The following is a 17,237-nucleotide window of genomic DNA, read 5'->3' as shown; positions in this document are numbered from 1 at the left end:
GCCAGCACCAGTGAGGGTAGTTCTTCCTAAGCCTTGGTGAAACTGCAAGCAAACAGACTGGAAACAACATCCCCAAACTGGTCCTGAAATTCGGCTCGTGTATGAACATCCACAGTCTCTGGTTCTATGAAGTTAGCAATGCGCTCTCCACACTGAGGTCACCGCTGGGTGTTCTGCGTGTTCACACGTACCTGCTGTTTGTTTTCTTTGGAATACGGCAACATGGTAGAAACATGAAACATGATCTCATGCCCTTGGTAGATGGTATAAACAGAATGAATCCCTGTGGTGTCATCTGTAAAAATACAATATGCATTTAGTGGGCACAGGGAGTTCTGAGGCCGTAAGGAAACAGTCTTTATTTGCAGGCTAGAGGAATACAGCACAGTTAGCACATTCCAAAGATCCTATGATCATCCACCCGAGTGGAGGCAACAGTACGGATCCCTCTCCAGCTGAGGCAAGGCTACTGCCCACGTGGGGGCCTCTTCATCCCCCTCTAAGCTCTCTTGCTGTCTCATTCATGCCTTGCTTAGAGCAGAGGAGATCATGAGAAGTCTGAGCCCCAAAGGACAGCATGTTACAACTCCTTGCCTTCTAGTTACTGCTGGTGTCCAGGCCAAAATGAACACAAGATGACATACAAGTAATTATCATGTCCATAAAACAAAAGGAGCTATATTCCTGGCAGCATTGTATACTGACTAATGGCATGGAGTTTGGAGTTGGGCAGACTCAGATTCAAGTTCTCATTAGCTATGTTCCTTCTGACACATTACCTCACCTTTCTCTGAGCCTCAGTTTCTTAAAATTTGCAAATAGAGATAAAAGTAGTGTCTAACTCCTAGGGGTGTCTATCAGATTATCCCTGGAAAGGGAAATGAGGCTGATGGACTCCAGGAATGACCATGGGCACACAGAGCTTGGTGGGGGGTCATGGGGGTGGGAAGCTGGGCCTGACCACTGGGACTGAATACTTTATCCCAGCATCCACCAGTTAAGGTGGATAAGGAGAGCTCAGGGCAGCTCTCACAAACCGCCTGACCTTCCCGTATTCAGAATCTGTGAAGTGACTTCAGCATGGGCTGGTGGAGACATGAGGCCCCCAGAGGCTCAGGATACCTGATTTGAAGTTTATCAAATTTAGGCCAGTGAGCCTCACATCACCTGCCTGGCTTACCTCCAGGACTGGCTGTGAAGAGCAGATAAAACGACAGAAGTGCAAGCACAAGAAAAAACCCATAAATGCTGTACAGTTATAAGACAGCACACTCCACCCTGGGTATACATTCAAATTCAGATGAGGCTGGCAAACAAAACTTCTACAAAACCCAGCAGAATGGAGGAGGAGGCAAGCTTACTTTTGGTGTCCAGACCACCACGGTAGCCTGTCCAGCCCTTGAGAGTGATGGTGTCACCCAGCAGATTTAAAAATTTTTGAAAAGCGTCACTTCCGATTTCTGTAAGAAGAGGTCAAGTGTGAACAAAGTGCAGTGTCCACAAGGTCCTAGTTTCTAGCTATGTACTGAAATCCTTTGAAGATTAACTAGGCTCCACGGACATTCCCTCTTCTGGAGACTGTGCAGGAGGCCCACAGTTCCCAGAATCTGAGGAAAGGAAAAACTACAGAGTCAGTCTAAGCAACCTGAGTGCTGCCAGGCTGGGGTCGCAAGGATCTAGTAATGCAGAAGGAAAACATCATTACTACTCCTGTTAATAAGGAACAGGCTGTTAATATGAAAAGTGCTAAATAACAGGAAAAGAGGGCCATTTTCTAATTCTCTTAAGCATAAAAATCCCAGAGAAAAGTTTCCCTGTTGCTCCTGAGATAACAAATCCCCATGTAATTTTCCAGTTACACTGAATCCCCCATGCCAGTGCTTGGTACAGATTCAGTGACCAATGAATATTTGTCAAATGAACGAAACTGGGCAAACATGTGTCCTACCAAATTTACCCTGAAAATTTACCCTTCAACTTCATAAAAACTACTGGCTGTTTCTTTGCATTAAAGACTGAGCAGGTAAGATGAGTTGCATCGTCTAAAATGCGATGAGGCGGGGCAGGGTTTCTGTTAGAAAAAGGGGGAGACACTCACCATTGCTGAGCATGTCATCATCTGTGAGCTGGCCGTCTTTGGCAAAAAGAACCCCAAACTTGAAATTCACAGAGCCCTTACAATGAGACAACAAAAGGTGCTGGATTTAATTTTCTCATCAAAGCGGACACAGTTATGAGATGTGCTGGTATTTAGGGACCCTACAGTGACCTCAGTGGCGGCTTGCTAGATTACTTCCTCCCCTCCATTTCAATTTTGACCCAAATTAACAATTATTTGTTGATTTTTATAGCTTATGAGGAAACCCTGTGTTCTTCTGTGAGTTCACTGGAAATTTCATTACCAATGGAGCCTGCAGGATGCCAGGTCCATTCTGCAGCAAAACAGTGCTCAAAGTAAACAGACCCCAGGAGCTCACAGGACTGGCACCATGCTCTGATCAGCCCAGCAGTGGCAATCCGGAACCCAGCTAGCAGAGAGCTCAGGGTGATTCAAAATTTAACCCAACAATCTGAGGCTAAAGACTCGTGGACTTTTTTAGAAATAGAAATGGAAACTGAAGACAATGTAGTCTAAAAGCTCATTTGCCCCAATTCCTAAAGCTATTTAATCTCAAGAAGTCACAAAACAGATGTGGGGAGAAAAAGGCAATCAAGAAGTAGCCAGTACAAATGTTCAGTCTACTATCCTCAACATTAAATGTAGGATTAAAATCAGATGCTGTAGGAGTGATAAATACCAAATGCAAGATGGCCGCTTCTACAGGGAAGAGAGAATAGGATCAGGGAGCTCAATTGTATTTATTTATTTTTTGGCTGTGCCACTTGCCTTGCAGAATTTTTCCTGACCCAGAACTGAACCCGGGTCACCACAGTGAAAGCCCAGAATCCTAACCACTAGGCCACCATGAAAGTACCGCAATTGTGTTTTTCATATAATTTTTTCTTAAACTGAGTAATAGGTTCGTAGGTCTTCATTATATATAGTCTATGTTTTTTGTGTGTGCCTGAAATATTGCATAATTAAAACAAAAATCTGAGGTTGGAAAAGACCAACTTTTGCAAGGATGTCTGATGAGGGGATTCTCAGTTGCCAGTTAAGGAGCCAACAAAGAACAAAGGTGAGTAAAATATTGCTGGCCATATTGGGAAAAAGGCAATCCTTCGATGCCTCTGCCATTTGACCTCACAGAGATCGTTTCTGAACTCAGAGGTCTGCTTCTGGGAAATAGGCCCTAGAGAAAGAGCACAATTCTTAGGTGGAGGAGGGAAAGCTATTTTTGATTCCTCTTCTCCAACCTGTCATGGGCTTAGGCAAGGGCAGTATGGGTAGACTTGGCCTTGGGAATGTGGAAACTATTGAGATTGTAGAAAAACTAGCCTTGTAGATTGTTTCTGTTGGAAACAGCTAGGGAGTGGAATCCATTAAGATTAAAATGTTTAAAAATTACACAGTATTATAGTGATTTGGTATTAAAAGAAAATTAATATCAAAAAAATTAATAACCCTATCCTCCAAAAAAGAAACTATACCCCACTTGGATTTTTAATGCAAGCCATTTCACTCCTGAGGCCTGGGAAGCAATCAGGGTAAGCCCAGCCTTTGGCAGAACCTAACCTACTTTTCTCCTTCCCAAGCCTTTGCAGGGGATCTCTCAAGTCATCTAGGGGAAGACCAAATTTAGAGAGGTTTAGCCCATTTCTCCATCAGGGTGTTCCCCTGGAGAAGGAAATAGCAACCCACCCCAGTATTCTTGCCTGGAAAATCTCATGGACAGAGGAGCCAGGTGGGCTAAAGTTCATGGGATTGCAAAGAGTTGACACCACTTAGTGACTAAACAACAACAAAGTATTGCCAATGGGTCAGAGGTGGGTGGGTCAAGGCAGAGCACAGAATTCGGGATAGCTGGTCTGGGAGCATTCAAACTCTGAAAAGCCAAGGGGCTTAGGCTGTACTTCTAAACATTCTTCTGTCCCCAGTACATCTGAAGGACAGATACATACCCATCAGTAGTAATAATTTTCTATCTGGTGGTTTTCTCTGTAGAGTGAGGAAGAGGGAGGTAGCTTTCAGGATGGTGCCTCCACCCAGGGCTCTTGCCCACTATGTGGGTCTCAGCTCACATGTCAATTCAGAGAGGACTTCCTGATCTCCTAACATGGTCACCCTTCCTGCACTGTTATTCTCCTTCATGGCACTTTGTTTATCTTCTTAATAGACCTATCCACACTCTGTAATTCTTTTTATTGAACTTGCATATTTGTCTGTTTCTACCACTAGAACTTGGGCTTCTCTGGAGGCTCAGTGGTAAAGAATCTGCCTGCAGTGTTAGAGACGAAGAAGACCTGGGTTCGATCCCTTGGTCAGGAAGATCCCCTGGAATGGGGCATGGCAACCCACTCCAGTATTCTTGCCTGGAGAATCCCATGGACAGAGAAGCCTGGCAGTCTAAGCCTGGCAGTTGCGAAGAGTTGGATGCGACTGAAGCGACTGAGCATGCACGCACCACTAGAACTTAAGTCCCATGAAGGAGGGATGGTACATATCTTGCTCTCTGTGGAATCTCCAGGGCCCACTACCGTGCTGGGCATTTTGGAGAGGGTTAATAAATATTCATGGAACAACTCTGTGTGTAATAAATGAGAAAAGAAACACAAGTGGTCAGATACAACTTATTTTCCACAGTTCAGTTCAGTTCAGTCGCTCAGTCGTGTCCGACTCTTTGCGACCCCATGAATCGAAGCACGCCAGGCCTCCCTGTCCATCACCAACTCCCAGAGTTCACCCATACTCACGTCCATCGAGTCAGTGATTCCATCCAGCCATCTTATCCTCTGTCGTCCCCTTCTCCTCCTGCCCCCAATCCCTCCCAGCATCAGAGTCTTTTCCAATGAGTCAACTCTTCGCATGAGGTGGCCAAAGTATTGGAGTTTCAGCTTTAGCATCATTCCTTCCTAAGAAATCCCAGGGCTGATCTCCTTCAGAATAGACTGGTTGGATCTCCTTGCAGTTCAAGGGACTCTCAAGAGTCTTCTGCAACACCACAGTTCAAAAGCATCAATTCTTCGGCACTCAGCTTTCTTCACAGTCCAACTCTCACGTCCATACGTGACCACTGGAAAAACCATAGCCTTGACTAGACAGACCTTTGTTGGCAAAGTAATGTCTCTGCTTTTGAATATGCTATCTAGGTTGGTCATAACTTTCCTTCCAAGGAGTAAGCGTCTTTTAATTTCATGGCTGCAGTCACCATCTGCAGTGATTTTGGAGCCCAAAAAAATAAAGTCTGACACTGTTTCCACTGTTTCCCCATCTATTTCCCATGAAGTGATGGGACTGGATGCCATGATCTTCGTTTTCTGAATGTTGAGCTTTAAGCCAACTTTTTCATTCTTCTCTTTCACTTTCATCAAGAGGCTTTTTAGTTCCTCTTCACTTTCTGCCGTAAGGGTGGTGTCATCTGCATATCTGAGGTTATTGATATTTCTCCCGGCAATCTTGATTCCAGCTTGTGCTTCTTCCAGTCCAGCATTTCTCATGATGTACTCTGCATATAAGTTAAATAAGCAGGGCGACAATATACAGCCTTGACGTACTCCTTTTCCTATTTGGAACCAGTCTGTTGTTCCATGTCCAGTTCTAACTGTTGCTTCCTGACGTGCATACAGATTTCTCAAGAGGCAGGTCAGGTGATCTGGTATTCCAATCTCTTTCAGAATTTTCCACAGTTTATTGTGATCCACACAGTCAAAGGCTTTGGCATAGTCAATAAAGCAGAAATAGATGTTTTTCTGGAACTCTCTTGTTTTTTTGATGATCCAGCGGATGTTGACAATTTGATCTCTGGTTCCTCTGCCTTTTCTAATCCAGCTTGAACATCTGGAAGTTCATGGTTCATGTATTGCTGAAGCCTGGCTTGGAGAATTTTGAGCATTACTTTACTAGCATGTGAGATGAGTGCAATTGTGCGGTAGTTTGAGTACTCTTTGGCATTGCCTTTCTTTGGGATTGGAATGAAAACTGACCTTTTCCAGTCCTGTGGCCACTGCTGAGTTTTCCAGATTTGCTGGCATATTGAGTGCAGCACTTTCACAGCATCACCTTTCAGGATTTGAAATAGTGCAACTGGAATTCCATCACCTCCACTAGCTTTGTTCATAGTGATGCTTTCTAAGGCCCACCTGACTTCACATTCCAGGATGTCTGGCTCTAGGTGAGTGATCACACCATCGTGATTATCTGGGTCATGAAGATCTTTTTTGTACAGTTCTTCTGTGTATTCTTGCCACCTCTTCTTAATGTCTTCTGCTTCTGTTAGGTCCATACCATTTCTGTCCTTTATCAAGCCCATCTTTGCATGAAATGTTCCCTTGGTATCTCTAATTTTCTTGAAGAGATCTCTAGTCTTTTCCATTCTGTTGTTTTCCTCTATTTCTTTGCATTGATCGCTGAGGAAGGCTTTCTTATCTCTTCTTGCTATTCTTTGGAACTCTGCATTCAGATGCTTATATCTTTCCTTTTCTCCTTTGCTTTTCACTTCTCTTGTTTTCACAGCTATTTGTAAGCCCTTCCCAGACAGCCATTTTGCTTTTTTGCATTTCTTTTCCATGGGGATGGTCTTGATCCCTGTCTCCTGTACAATGTCATGAACCTCCGTCCATAGTTCATCAAGCACTCTATCTATCAGATCTAGGCCCTAAATCTATTTCTCACTTCCACTGTATAATCATAAGGGATTTGATTTAGGTCATACCTGAATGGTCTAGTGGTTTCCCTACTTTCTTCAATTTAAGTCTGAATTTGGTAATAAGGAGTTCATGATCTGAGCCACAGTCAGCTCCCGGTCTTGTTTTTGTTGACTGTATAGAGCTTCTCTATCTTTGGCTGCAAAGAACATAATCAATCTGATTTCCGTGTTGACCATGTGGTGATGTCCAAATGGTCACCTCTTCCATATAAATGTATTTTTGGTAAATTTCTTGGGATTTTGACAAGGATCTCTGTCACTTTGGGTTTTTTTTTTTTTTTTTTTTTTGTAGCTCTTCTTTCTCTGTTTTTGGAAATGATGATAGCAATCATATGTCTCCATGACTCTGACACCTTTTCCACTCTCAGTGGTCCCTTAACAAGCACCTATAGTGGTTTGGGGTCTGACAGATAACCTTCTTAGAATAACAGCACAGGGATTAAAGCAGTGGTTCTCAAACTTGAACGGCCATCAGTATCAGCTGGGAGGCTTGTTAAAATAAAGATTGCTGGTCCCAACCCCAGGGCCTCCAACCCCACAGGTCTGGGGTAGGGGCCAAGAATCTGTATTTGCAACAAGTCCACAGGTGATGCTGATGCTGCTTGCCCAGGGGCCCCTGTCTGAGAATCACTGGACTGGAGGGACCAAACAGCAGAAGCAACCAGCTCAGGGTCATGTCCAGCTGGGCTGACAGCTAGCAAGCTAAGGGCAGAAGTACTGGGTCAATGACTGAAACGATGAGCCATGAACTAACCGCCCTATGCTCCACTGAATCCACGCTTTCACTTTACAGACAGGACAACTGAAGCCCAGGGAAGATGAGATGTGCCCAAGCCTGGGACTAAGTGGATGGCAGGACTGGAGCTGGAAGTCAGGGCTCCTGACTTGCGATGCAGTGCTCTTTTCAACACAGGGCCACAGTCTTCTCAGGATGGTTTTGAGTTGAGTGAAGCTGAGAGTTACAAGCAGAAATAGGGCCCATTGCTGCCTGATCACTGGATGAAGCTTTGGAAAGTTTTTTCTGGGGCTGCTCTGTCATTGGCACCAGCATCCTTGCTGAGAGGACCCCATCCACTTCAAGTTCAGTTTAGTTCAGTTCAGTTCAGTTCAGTCACTCAGTCGTGTCCGACTCTTTGCAACCCCATGGACTGTTGCACGCCAGGCCTCCCTGTTCATCACCAACTCCTGGAGTTTAAACTCATGTCCATTGAGTTGGTGATGCCATCCAACCATCTCATCCTCTGTCATCCCCTTCTCCTCCTGCCTTCAGTCTTTCCCAGCATCAGGGTCTTTTCCAGTGAGTCAGTATTTTGTATCAGGTGGCCAAAGTATTGGAGTTCCAGCTTCAGCATCACTTCAGCCTCCACTTCAGGTGGAGGCTCCCAAAAGACTGGTGTTGCAAGGCCTTGGTAAGCACTTGAAATTACAGAGTCTCATTTAGGTAATTTTGTTTCCAGGGCTTCCCAAATAATGTCAGTGACTAACAGAGTTGTCTCCTATCTCCAGAAATCAAGGTATCACTGAACAGAATGCATGGTATTTCTGGAGGAGATAGCTTTTATGAGGGGCTATTTGAGGAGGGCATCACTTGACTTGGGGCTACCTGACCATCATGGGTCATATTTTAACAGTGTTGAACTTGCTGTCATCAGTGCTTCATGAGGCTGGCTGCTACATGCAGCAGGGGGCCTTGCGGGATGGCTGGGAGTGCAAAGTCTCAAGACCATACCTGGGCCTCTGGAGGGAGGTGACTGGTGGAGGGAATCGTGGAAACTGGTTTTCTTGGGACTTCAGTCCTGCTCAGATACTCACCATAGAGATAAGGTCATATTTGTAATTCCTACTTGTATGGGACTTTACATTTTTAAGTTCCAAATTTCATGAGACAAAACTCAACATGATTATAAACCAACGTGTAGTCATGTTTTGGGGAATTAATAGTATGCTAGGAATTATATTTCTTCTGAGGAAAGTGAAGTATGAGAGGGAAGAATAAAGGAGGAGATGGGGACGACAGAGGACGAGATGGTTGGACGGCATCACCGACTCAATGGACATGAGTTTGAGCAGGCTCTGGGAACTGGTGAAGGACAGGTGGTGTGCTTCATTCCATGGGGTCACAAAGAGTCGGACATGACTGAGCGACTGAACAACAAGCCCCACTGATTCCAAAAGAATATTTTGGAATCAAGATATGATGTCTTAATTCAGAACTGGATACCCTCAGCTCCTCGTTACTCTTGTCTGGGCAATGCCTCCATATTTCCGTGTTTCACATGTTCCTACACATCTGTCAACCCCTCCATGTGTGTCGCCTGGGACACCATGTTTTCTCTTGCCGAGGGGAGAGGAGGATCTCTACACAATGGATTTCAGGACACCAACAACACTTTACCAAATAGCCAACAGTTCAGAAACATCACTAGTATTGTTTATTTTTTCCCTGCTCATCTTTGCAGCTGATTATCACTATAATTGGGAGGAACTGGGATAAATTCAAGAAGCGGGTGAGATTAAAGAAGAGTGCCTTGGCCACACAGCTCTCACGGAGGCTGTGAAGGATGCTAATCACTGGTCACACCTCTTCAAGTACATTATAACAAGTGCCCTTGTTGCTGCTAGCAAATATGCCCTTAGTAAGGAAATAAAATTGAGAAATAAAGAGATGAGCTACTCCTTTTTCAAAATTTGGGAGGTTCAAAGACAAGTACGAGAGAATAAACCAAACAGCAACAGGGGTTCTTCAAGAGAGGGTGGAAGTGGTGAAGTGGGGGAGCATTCGTGTTTCCCACCGACGTGTATGTGTGCTTAGCTGCTCAGTTGTATCTGACGCTTTGTGATCCTATGGACTGTAGCCTGCCAGGCTCCTCTGTTCATGGAATTCTCCTGGCAAGAACACTGGAGTGGGTAACCATTCCCTTCTCCAGGGGATCTTCCCAACCCAAGATTGCACCCAGTTCTCCTGCATTGCAGGCAGATTCTTTACCGTCTGAGCCAGCAGAGAAGCTCCTTCCTGTTTTCCACTGATACATTTCTGTACTGTTTGTCACAAAGGGCAGGTGCATGTACTGTGTGGGTGTGCAATAAATATTTATGAATTAGGAATTTTGAGACATAAAAACTCTACATGCATGTGTGCTAAGTTGCTTCAGTCGTATCCAATTCTTTGTGACACTATGGACTGTAGCCCTCCAGGATCCTCTGTCCATGGGATTCTCCAGGCAAGAAGACTGGAGTGGGTTGCCATGCTCTCCTCCAGGGGATCTTCCTGACCCAGGGATCAAACCCACATCTCCAACGGCTCCTGCACTGCAGGCAGATTCTTTACTGCTGAGACATGAGGGAAGCCTAAAAACTATACATGGTATAACCCTAATCTTAGATAAAATATAGCAAATATATATCAAAATGTGATACTCTACCAATACTAGTTTTCTCTGTGATTTTAGGTGATATTTTCCTTATATCTTTTGTTCATTTCTGCATTTTTCAAATGTTTACCAGAAATGTGTATGACTTTTATCTTTTGCCTTTTACAAGTTACACATGGAGTTCATGGATTCTTCAGCAACAAGCATGATTGTACTCGGATAATAGGTAAATTACAATGTGGATGTCTCCTTTTGCCCGTTCTCTGCCACATCCTGCCCGACACTTCCACTAACCTGCCCATGGCAACTCCTGCCAACAATGTGGGGGGCAGCCGCTCAGCCTCCCTCCTCGACTTTACATTGCCATGTTCAGGAATCATGAGGTGTCGCTGCCTCAGAAACCTTCTGTTTGGCCAGTGGGTAAAATCTACTCCTTATGCTGTGTTACTACTTTGTTTACTTTCCCCAGAGCTCTTGGAATTGTCAGTAGGACTGTGTTTATGCTTGTTTATTTTCTTGCTTAGTTTGTCTCAGCCCAGCAGATTGTAGCTCCACGAAGAAGGGACCTTGCCTTGTTCATCAATATATCCCCAACACCTCAAATAGTACACGCAACACCCACAGTCAGAGGTCAGTAAACATTTGTTGAATCAAGAAATGAATGAATATACATAGAAATCTTTGCCTACAGAAACAACTAGGCTTATACTGTATTGCCCCACAAATTGTTTTTTCCTCGGTAAGTACTACGTTGTGGAAATCTTTCCATGCCAGTAAATAAAGACCTACCTCATTTCTTTCAATGGCATCATACGATTTCATTATTCACTCAGTCAATGAATAATTCACATATTCAACCAAATATTTACTCTGTGTCCTCTATATGTACTATTCTAGGCTCTGAGGATACAGCAGTGGAGAAAAATGGAAGAAGTCCCTGTTCTAGTGGGGGCAACAGATAAAAACTGAATAAATGAAATCCATGTGTTAAGAAGATCAACAAACAGTGCAGAAGGGCAGTGGGTGAGAGATATTTTAGTTAAGGGACCGGAAAGTCCTCCCTGAGCAGAGATGCCAATCAAGAGAGGGTGTGACCCAGGAGACGTCTGGGACGAGCATCCCTGCAGTGGGAGTAGCAGGCTTCCTGCGGACGAGGAAGCAGGAGCCCAGTGGCTAGTGTGGAGCTGAGGGTGGAGCAGAGGACGGCCTTATTACACAGGCCCTAGCAGGCTGCAGTGAGGACCTTGGGCTTCATCTGAGTGGGATAGGAAGCCAGTGAGTTGTGAGCAAAGGGAGCAGATGGCTTACCATGTTTGGATGCTCTATGAAAAGTAGAAGAGAGGGCAAGAGAGGAAGCAGGCAGAAGAGCAGGAGGCTCTGCAGAATCCAGGTGGGAGATGGTGGGGCTGGTGTCGATGGACTAGAGTGGTGGTGGTGGAAGCACTGAGAAGCATGCGAGTCAGGGGTATGTTTTGAAACAGTGTCATTGGAATGTGCTGATGGATTAGATGGGGTGTGAGAGACAGGAGGTATTAAGGATGTTTCCAAGTCTGGCCTCAGCAACTGGACAGGTGATACTGCCGTTTACCAACAGGAACAGTGTACACACACTCTCATTGAGTAAATACTCAACTGTTGAGTGATAGTATTTCAGATATTTCTCTACGTCAATCATGCGCTTGTAAAACCTAACATTCTTTTTCAAGTGGGACAACAGGGAATGGAAACATGCACATAATATGGCATTCTGAATGTGCTAACAAAGTACCTCAGCTTTAATTGAATGAAAATGAAAACCTCATTCCTCACCCTGATCATGGGATTAAAATTTGAACGATTCCAAGCAGATTTAAGCAGCTTGATTGTTTCTCTATCTTTATGGCTAGCTGCAAAGAAAATTCTGAAATACACCGGAGAAAATATGTCAGTCAAGTCTTTAAGTGATAAGAGCCTCGCTGTGCAAATCCACAGAGAGGTGTGCCTGGGGGAAAGGCTGTGTTCCTGGTGAAGGGGAAGCTCATTGACAAACATCAAGGTGGGGTAGCAGGACCCGGCATCTCACGACACTACTTACCTCTTGTTCTTCAAGGACCAGCAAGTCCTGTCAAATGAAGTTCAAAAAGTTAAGTCCAGGATGAATGGTGATCATTTTATGTTGACTTTCTGTGAAAGCCAAGCTTCATCTACTGTCACTGACACCACTTTTCTCCACCTCAAAATATTCCATTTTTAAGCTAAAGTTTACTTATACTGTGTACTTTTTGGATCCAGTGATTTGTCAGAACTCTTTTCCCTATGCTGGAAGCTGGTTGCTCAAGCTTCCTAAGAGAAACCTACAGACACATGATTACAACAGGGGAACTACTGCTGGTTAAGTTTTACACACGCATGCACACACACACACACACACATGGACACACACAGAGGATGGAAGGGAAGCTCATGAGTGAAAGGGAGAGTATGACAGTGTCTTTGGTGAAAACAGGCATAGAGGTATGACATAAATAGGCAGAAGGTTGCTATATCTCGTTTTCAGATATTCCTCTGTAGGATGATTCTACTGGCTGCCTGCTGCCTCCCGGACAGAACCCAGCCAGGCTGCCTCTCCAACCTCTTCCCATGTCACCCCGCCTGGCAGGCCGGCTCCTTGAAGCTCAGCTCTGACACACAACTGTCACACTGTTAGTGATGGCTGCATTTATGAGTTTCAAGGGGAGAATTTAGAAGCGAAATTGATTGCAACTGCGAGACAAAAGTCTAGTTGCCATTTTTCTGATGGACCATTAGCTTGATTATTACTCTAAACATTTTTCTCCCAAGGCAGACTGATTTCCTTTAACAGTAAGTCCTAAGAAAACAGGACAGCTTTCTGGACGCCTGCTATCCTCTGAATTTCTGAAAATGACAGACTCCCAGCCTCCATCTTAGTCAGTTCCCATCGGACTCTCAGGTGGGAAGTTCTTCATGATGAGAACCACTGGTGATTCTGGTTGGGATCCTAGGCTAAGAATCACTGATAATTTGCCATTTCTAACACTGTGGGCACATTATACAATTACAAAGCACAAAGTTCTGGGTTACCTTTTGTATCTCAGGGTGAAAAATCTCCCTGGGGCCTTTCTCGAATTTGTCCAGATTCATGGCACTGCAATAGAATGGACAGAGTGAGCTGCAGTGTGGTGGAAACTTAAATAATGTGGAGCCAGTCTTAGGTCCTCAGAAGAGCCAAGTATTATACCCTAGAAGATCATAGCTGGATTCCTAGAGGGGCCAAAGGAGGTAGGAGCCAACAAGGAGTGATCAATGAAGGAACCTACCTGAGTAACCAACCTCAGGGGCTGCCCCTGAGCACACTCACAGAGAGAAGGGAGAAGTGGGGAGCACTTGCTGTAGGCAACCCTGGCTAATCGCCATGATTCTTACTTTTATTTACCAAAAAAAAGAGATCCATTGACATCTACATAGTAATGAATGATAAGATGAAATGTAATTAAGATGACCTGACATGTCTTTCTTTCTTTGGTAATTCCTCTCTCACTAAGGACAAAAGGTTGTTCTTAACAAGATTATTCTTTTATGTTTTGCTTTGACCAAGCAACTTGAATTTCCTTGAGCTAAGTTCCTCTAGGACAAAACAAGGTAATTGAACAAAATGATCCCTGACCTCTTCAGCAAGAATCCTCATATCTGTAAATGAAAGGTAAAGCTAATAGTTATATTTACAGGGCATTTACTATATGCCAGGCACCCTGCTAAATATTTCACGTGGGTTATCTCATTCATTCTCTATGAGGCAAGTACTATTTTATCCTCACGTTGAGGATGAGGATATTGAGGCTCAGTAGTTAAAGAACTAGTTAAGGATAACAAAGCTGTTAAGTCATGAAGCCAAGATTTGAACTCAGCTTATCTGACCCAATAGTATGTATATTTTAATTTTTAAGTTTTCAAGTTCATGACTGTAACAGAGAATATCTTTTTTTCCATTGGCAGCAACTGTAGAAATTTTAATCTTTGCAACTTTAAAATACTTTCTTGCTGCAGCTTGCTGTGGCTATGAGTGGTGGGCCAAAAAGTGAAGGGACTACTCAGATAACTAAATGAAATTAAAATTCATTGAAATCCCCAGTCTTTAAATATACAGAAGAAAGGAGCTGGAGAAACATCATTTTAGAAGAAGAAAATAAAAGGATTTTCAGAAATTTAGGCCAATATAATTCAAAGTATGACTCTTAAAGTTCAGATTTAGAAGCAGCAAGATACTTCAGTGCTCAACAAAAAGGTTAACCTCTCCATGGAGTCATTCTTAGCGCAGGCTTCAGACTGGCCAGGAGAAAAACCAGGGGGCCTACAGCAGAGGGGAGAAGGTCTGCAATTCAAAGACAAAATCAAGCTTGAAAACAAGATACAAATGTTTTATTTGTTAATCTCAGTACCCTTTCATCAGCCAGTTGCAATCACTAATGGACAGTCAGGTTCATCACTGTAAGAGACATGCTGCCAAGTAACAGTAATAGGTGGGAACATGGAAAATACCATCTCTGACCACCACCTGGTTGCAGATGAATAGAGACTAAACTACCAGGCCACCAGGATAAGCTCTCAAAGTCACATAGGACTAGTGTGTGACATTAGTGGTTGACAGCCCAAGCCCTGGAGTCACACGGATCTAGGTTTAAATCCCAGCACTGTGGTCTACCAGCTGTGAGATCTCTGTCAAATCCCTTCACCTCTCTGAAGCTCCAATTCCTCCTATGTAGAGTAGTGGTAATAGGTGGTAATAATAGATCTACTTTATGGAGCCAGCTTAAAGATTTACTGACAATGCTTGTAAACCATTCAGCACAGTGCCTGACCAACAGAAGCTGCTGTTACGGTAACATCTTAGCTGGTGACAAAGCACCAGGCTGACCTGAGTGGCCACATTGCCAAGGGGAGGCTGACACCCGACATGGGGGAAAGAACAGAGGGAGGTGGAAAGGTGGGGGCACGAGAAGCAGCTGAGTGCCAAGAAGTGAGCAGTTCCTTCCATTTATTTAGCTTTCTGTTTGGTGAAGAAAAAGCACGTTCTTCTCTGAGAAGCATTTGCTGACATCTGAGTTTCTATTTCCAACAAGAAAAATGAAAGGAAAAAATATTTCTTGATTTTCTTTACAAAATCAAAGTATTTGCACACGTGCAGAAAAGAAACAGGCAACATATGCAGGACGGAAATGCCTGACAGCAAATTTCAGAACCAGCCAGACCTGGACTTGAGCCTCAGTTCCACTACACAGCAGCTGTGGCTTTGTCCTCTTAGGCCTCCATTTCCTCACCTATAAAATGGGATAATAGTACTACCTGCCCTACAGGGTTACTGTGACTACTGAATTAGGTACTGTGTGCCAAGTGCTTAGCAAAATGTTTAGTATATAGCCGAGGCCCACGGAAATAGCAAGCTGACATCAGAATGCTCATAGGATAAAACCCATTTATGATTGCCTGCTGTTGGGTTTCTGCTCACACATACTCACCTTAAGATGGACTTCACAGAAAGTGTTTTCGTGGGGCTGTAGGGAAGGCATATTTTCTGAGTACCCTAGAAAGTCAAAACAGCAAACCAGTGAGAAGCTTGGCAATTTCCATCCCTGGAAGAATCTTACTTCGTCACATAAAAGAAACCCATGACTAGTCTTGTTCATGTTTCTTCAAGAGGCACACATATGAATAAATGTATCCTACATTGGAAAAATTCTTAATCAGGCTCAACAGCACAGGCTCAACAACACCCCCCATCGTTCCAACCACTAGGCATTTACGCTTTAAGCATCTGGACTGCTGGTCTCAGGTGTCTCTGGCATTGTGATGAGATGAGCTGCCTAAACCAGAGAAGGGGTTTGGTCTCTGAGCCAAGAACTGGATCAGCCTCAAAGATCAGAATAAGAAAACAGTCTCTATGTGTTCAATAGGATGCAAATATGATTCCTCCAGGTCAAAAACTTTTCAAACTAGAAATCATCTGGCTCTTTCTGAGTTTTCATAATGTATACTTTGATATTTTTCTGTGTTTACTTAAAGTCTGTTTCTTCCTCTCTGAATGAGTACCCACTGTGACTATCTCATAGAAAGTACTCAGTCAATACTGGCTGAAGGAAAGGGACTAAAGGAAGGCTTGCCTGAATGGTTCAGTCCCATGTCTAAGCAGCCAGGACAGACGAGGCTAGCCTCTTTATAATCTCCCAAAAGTGGCAGCCATGCGGCACTGGAGCAGTGAGTGACCGAGAGGAGATACCTAACGTCCAAGGTCAGGAGCGAAGGCCATGAGGAGCTACCCCACGTCCAAGGTAAGGAGCAGCAGCTGTGCTTTGCTGGAGCAACCGTGAAGAGATAACCCATGTCCAGGGTAAGAGAAACCCCAGTACTAAGAGAGGGCATCAGAGGGCAGACAGACTGAAACCACAATCACAGAAAACTAGCCAATCTGATCACATGGACCACAGCCTTGTCCAACTCAATGAAACTAAGCCATGCCATGTAGGGCCACCCAAGACGGACGGGTCATGGTGGAGAAGTCTGACAAAATGTGGCCCACTGGAGAAGGGAATGGCAAACCACTTCAGTATTCTTGCCTTAAGAATCCCATGAACAGTATGAAAAAGCAAAAAGATAGAACACTGAAAGATGAACTCCCTAGGTCGGTAGGTGCCCATTATGCTACTGGAGATCAGTGGAGAAATAACTCCAGAAAGAATGAAGGGACGGAGCCAAAGCAAAAACAACACCCAGTTGTGGATGTGGCTGGTGATAGAAGCAAGGTCCGATGCTGTAAACAGCAATATTGCATAGGAACCTGGAATGTTAGGTCCATGAATCAAGGCAAATTGGAAGTGGTCAAACAAGAGATGGCAAGAGTGAACGTTGACATTCTAGGAATCAACAAACTAAAATGGACTGGAATGGGTGAATTTAACTCAGATAACCATTATATCTACTACTGTGGGCAGGAATCCCTTAGAAGAAATGGAGTAGCCATCATGGTCAACAAAAGAGTCCGAAACGCAGTACTTGGATGCAATCTCAC

At 44.1% G+C, this 17,237-nt stretch overlaps 1 protein-coding gene across 5 annotated transcripts in view; it reads right to left on the bottom strand.

The window, feature by feature from the left end:
- Positions 1–17,237, bottom strand: part of GARNL3 (GTPase activating Rap/RanGAP domain like 3) — a 162,105-nt gene that overhangs the window by 49,376 nt on the left and 95,492 nt on the right. For all 5 annotated transcript variants that reach the window (XM_025262352.3, XM_025262355.2, XM_025262354.3 and 2 more), the window contains 6 exons: positions 15,691–15,755; positions 13,259–13,322; positions 12,252–12,278; positions 2,099–2,174; positions 1,362–1,460; positions 192–295 (listed from right to left, as the gene is read on the bottom strand). In XM_025262352.3, the coding sequence (XP_025118137.2) occupies positions 192–295; positions 1,362–1,460; positions 2,099–2,174; positions 12,252–12,278; positions 13,259–13,322; positions 15,691–15,755 (435 nt within the window). The remainder of the gene's footprint in view (positions 1–191; positions 296–1,361; positions 1,461–2,098; positions 2,175–12,251; positions 12,279–13,258; positions 13,323–15,690; positions 15,756–17,237) is intronic.

Source organism: Bubalus bubalis, chromosome 12 (genome assembly GCF_019923935.1).
Source record: "Bubalus bubalis isolate 160015118507 breed Murrah chromosome 12, NDDB_SH_1, whole genome shotgun sequence".
Taxonomy (NCBI): domain Eukaryota; kingdom Metazoa; phylum Chordata; class Mammalia; order Artiodactyla; family Bovidae; genus Bubalus; species Bubalus bubalis.
The sequence above is the reverse complement of the archived record's forward strand: the minus strand, read 5'-3'. Positions and strand labels throughout refer to the sequence as shown.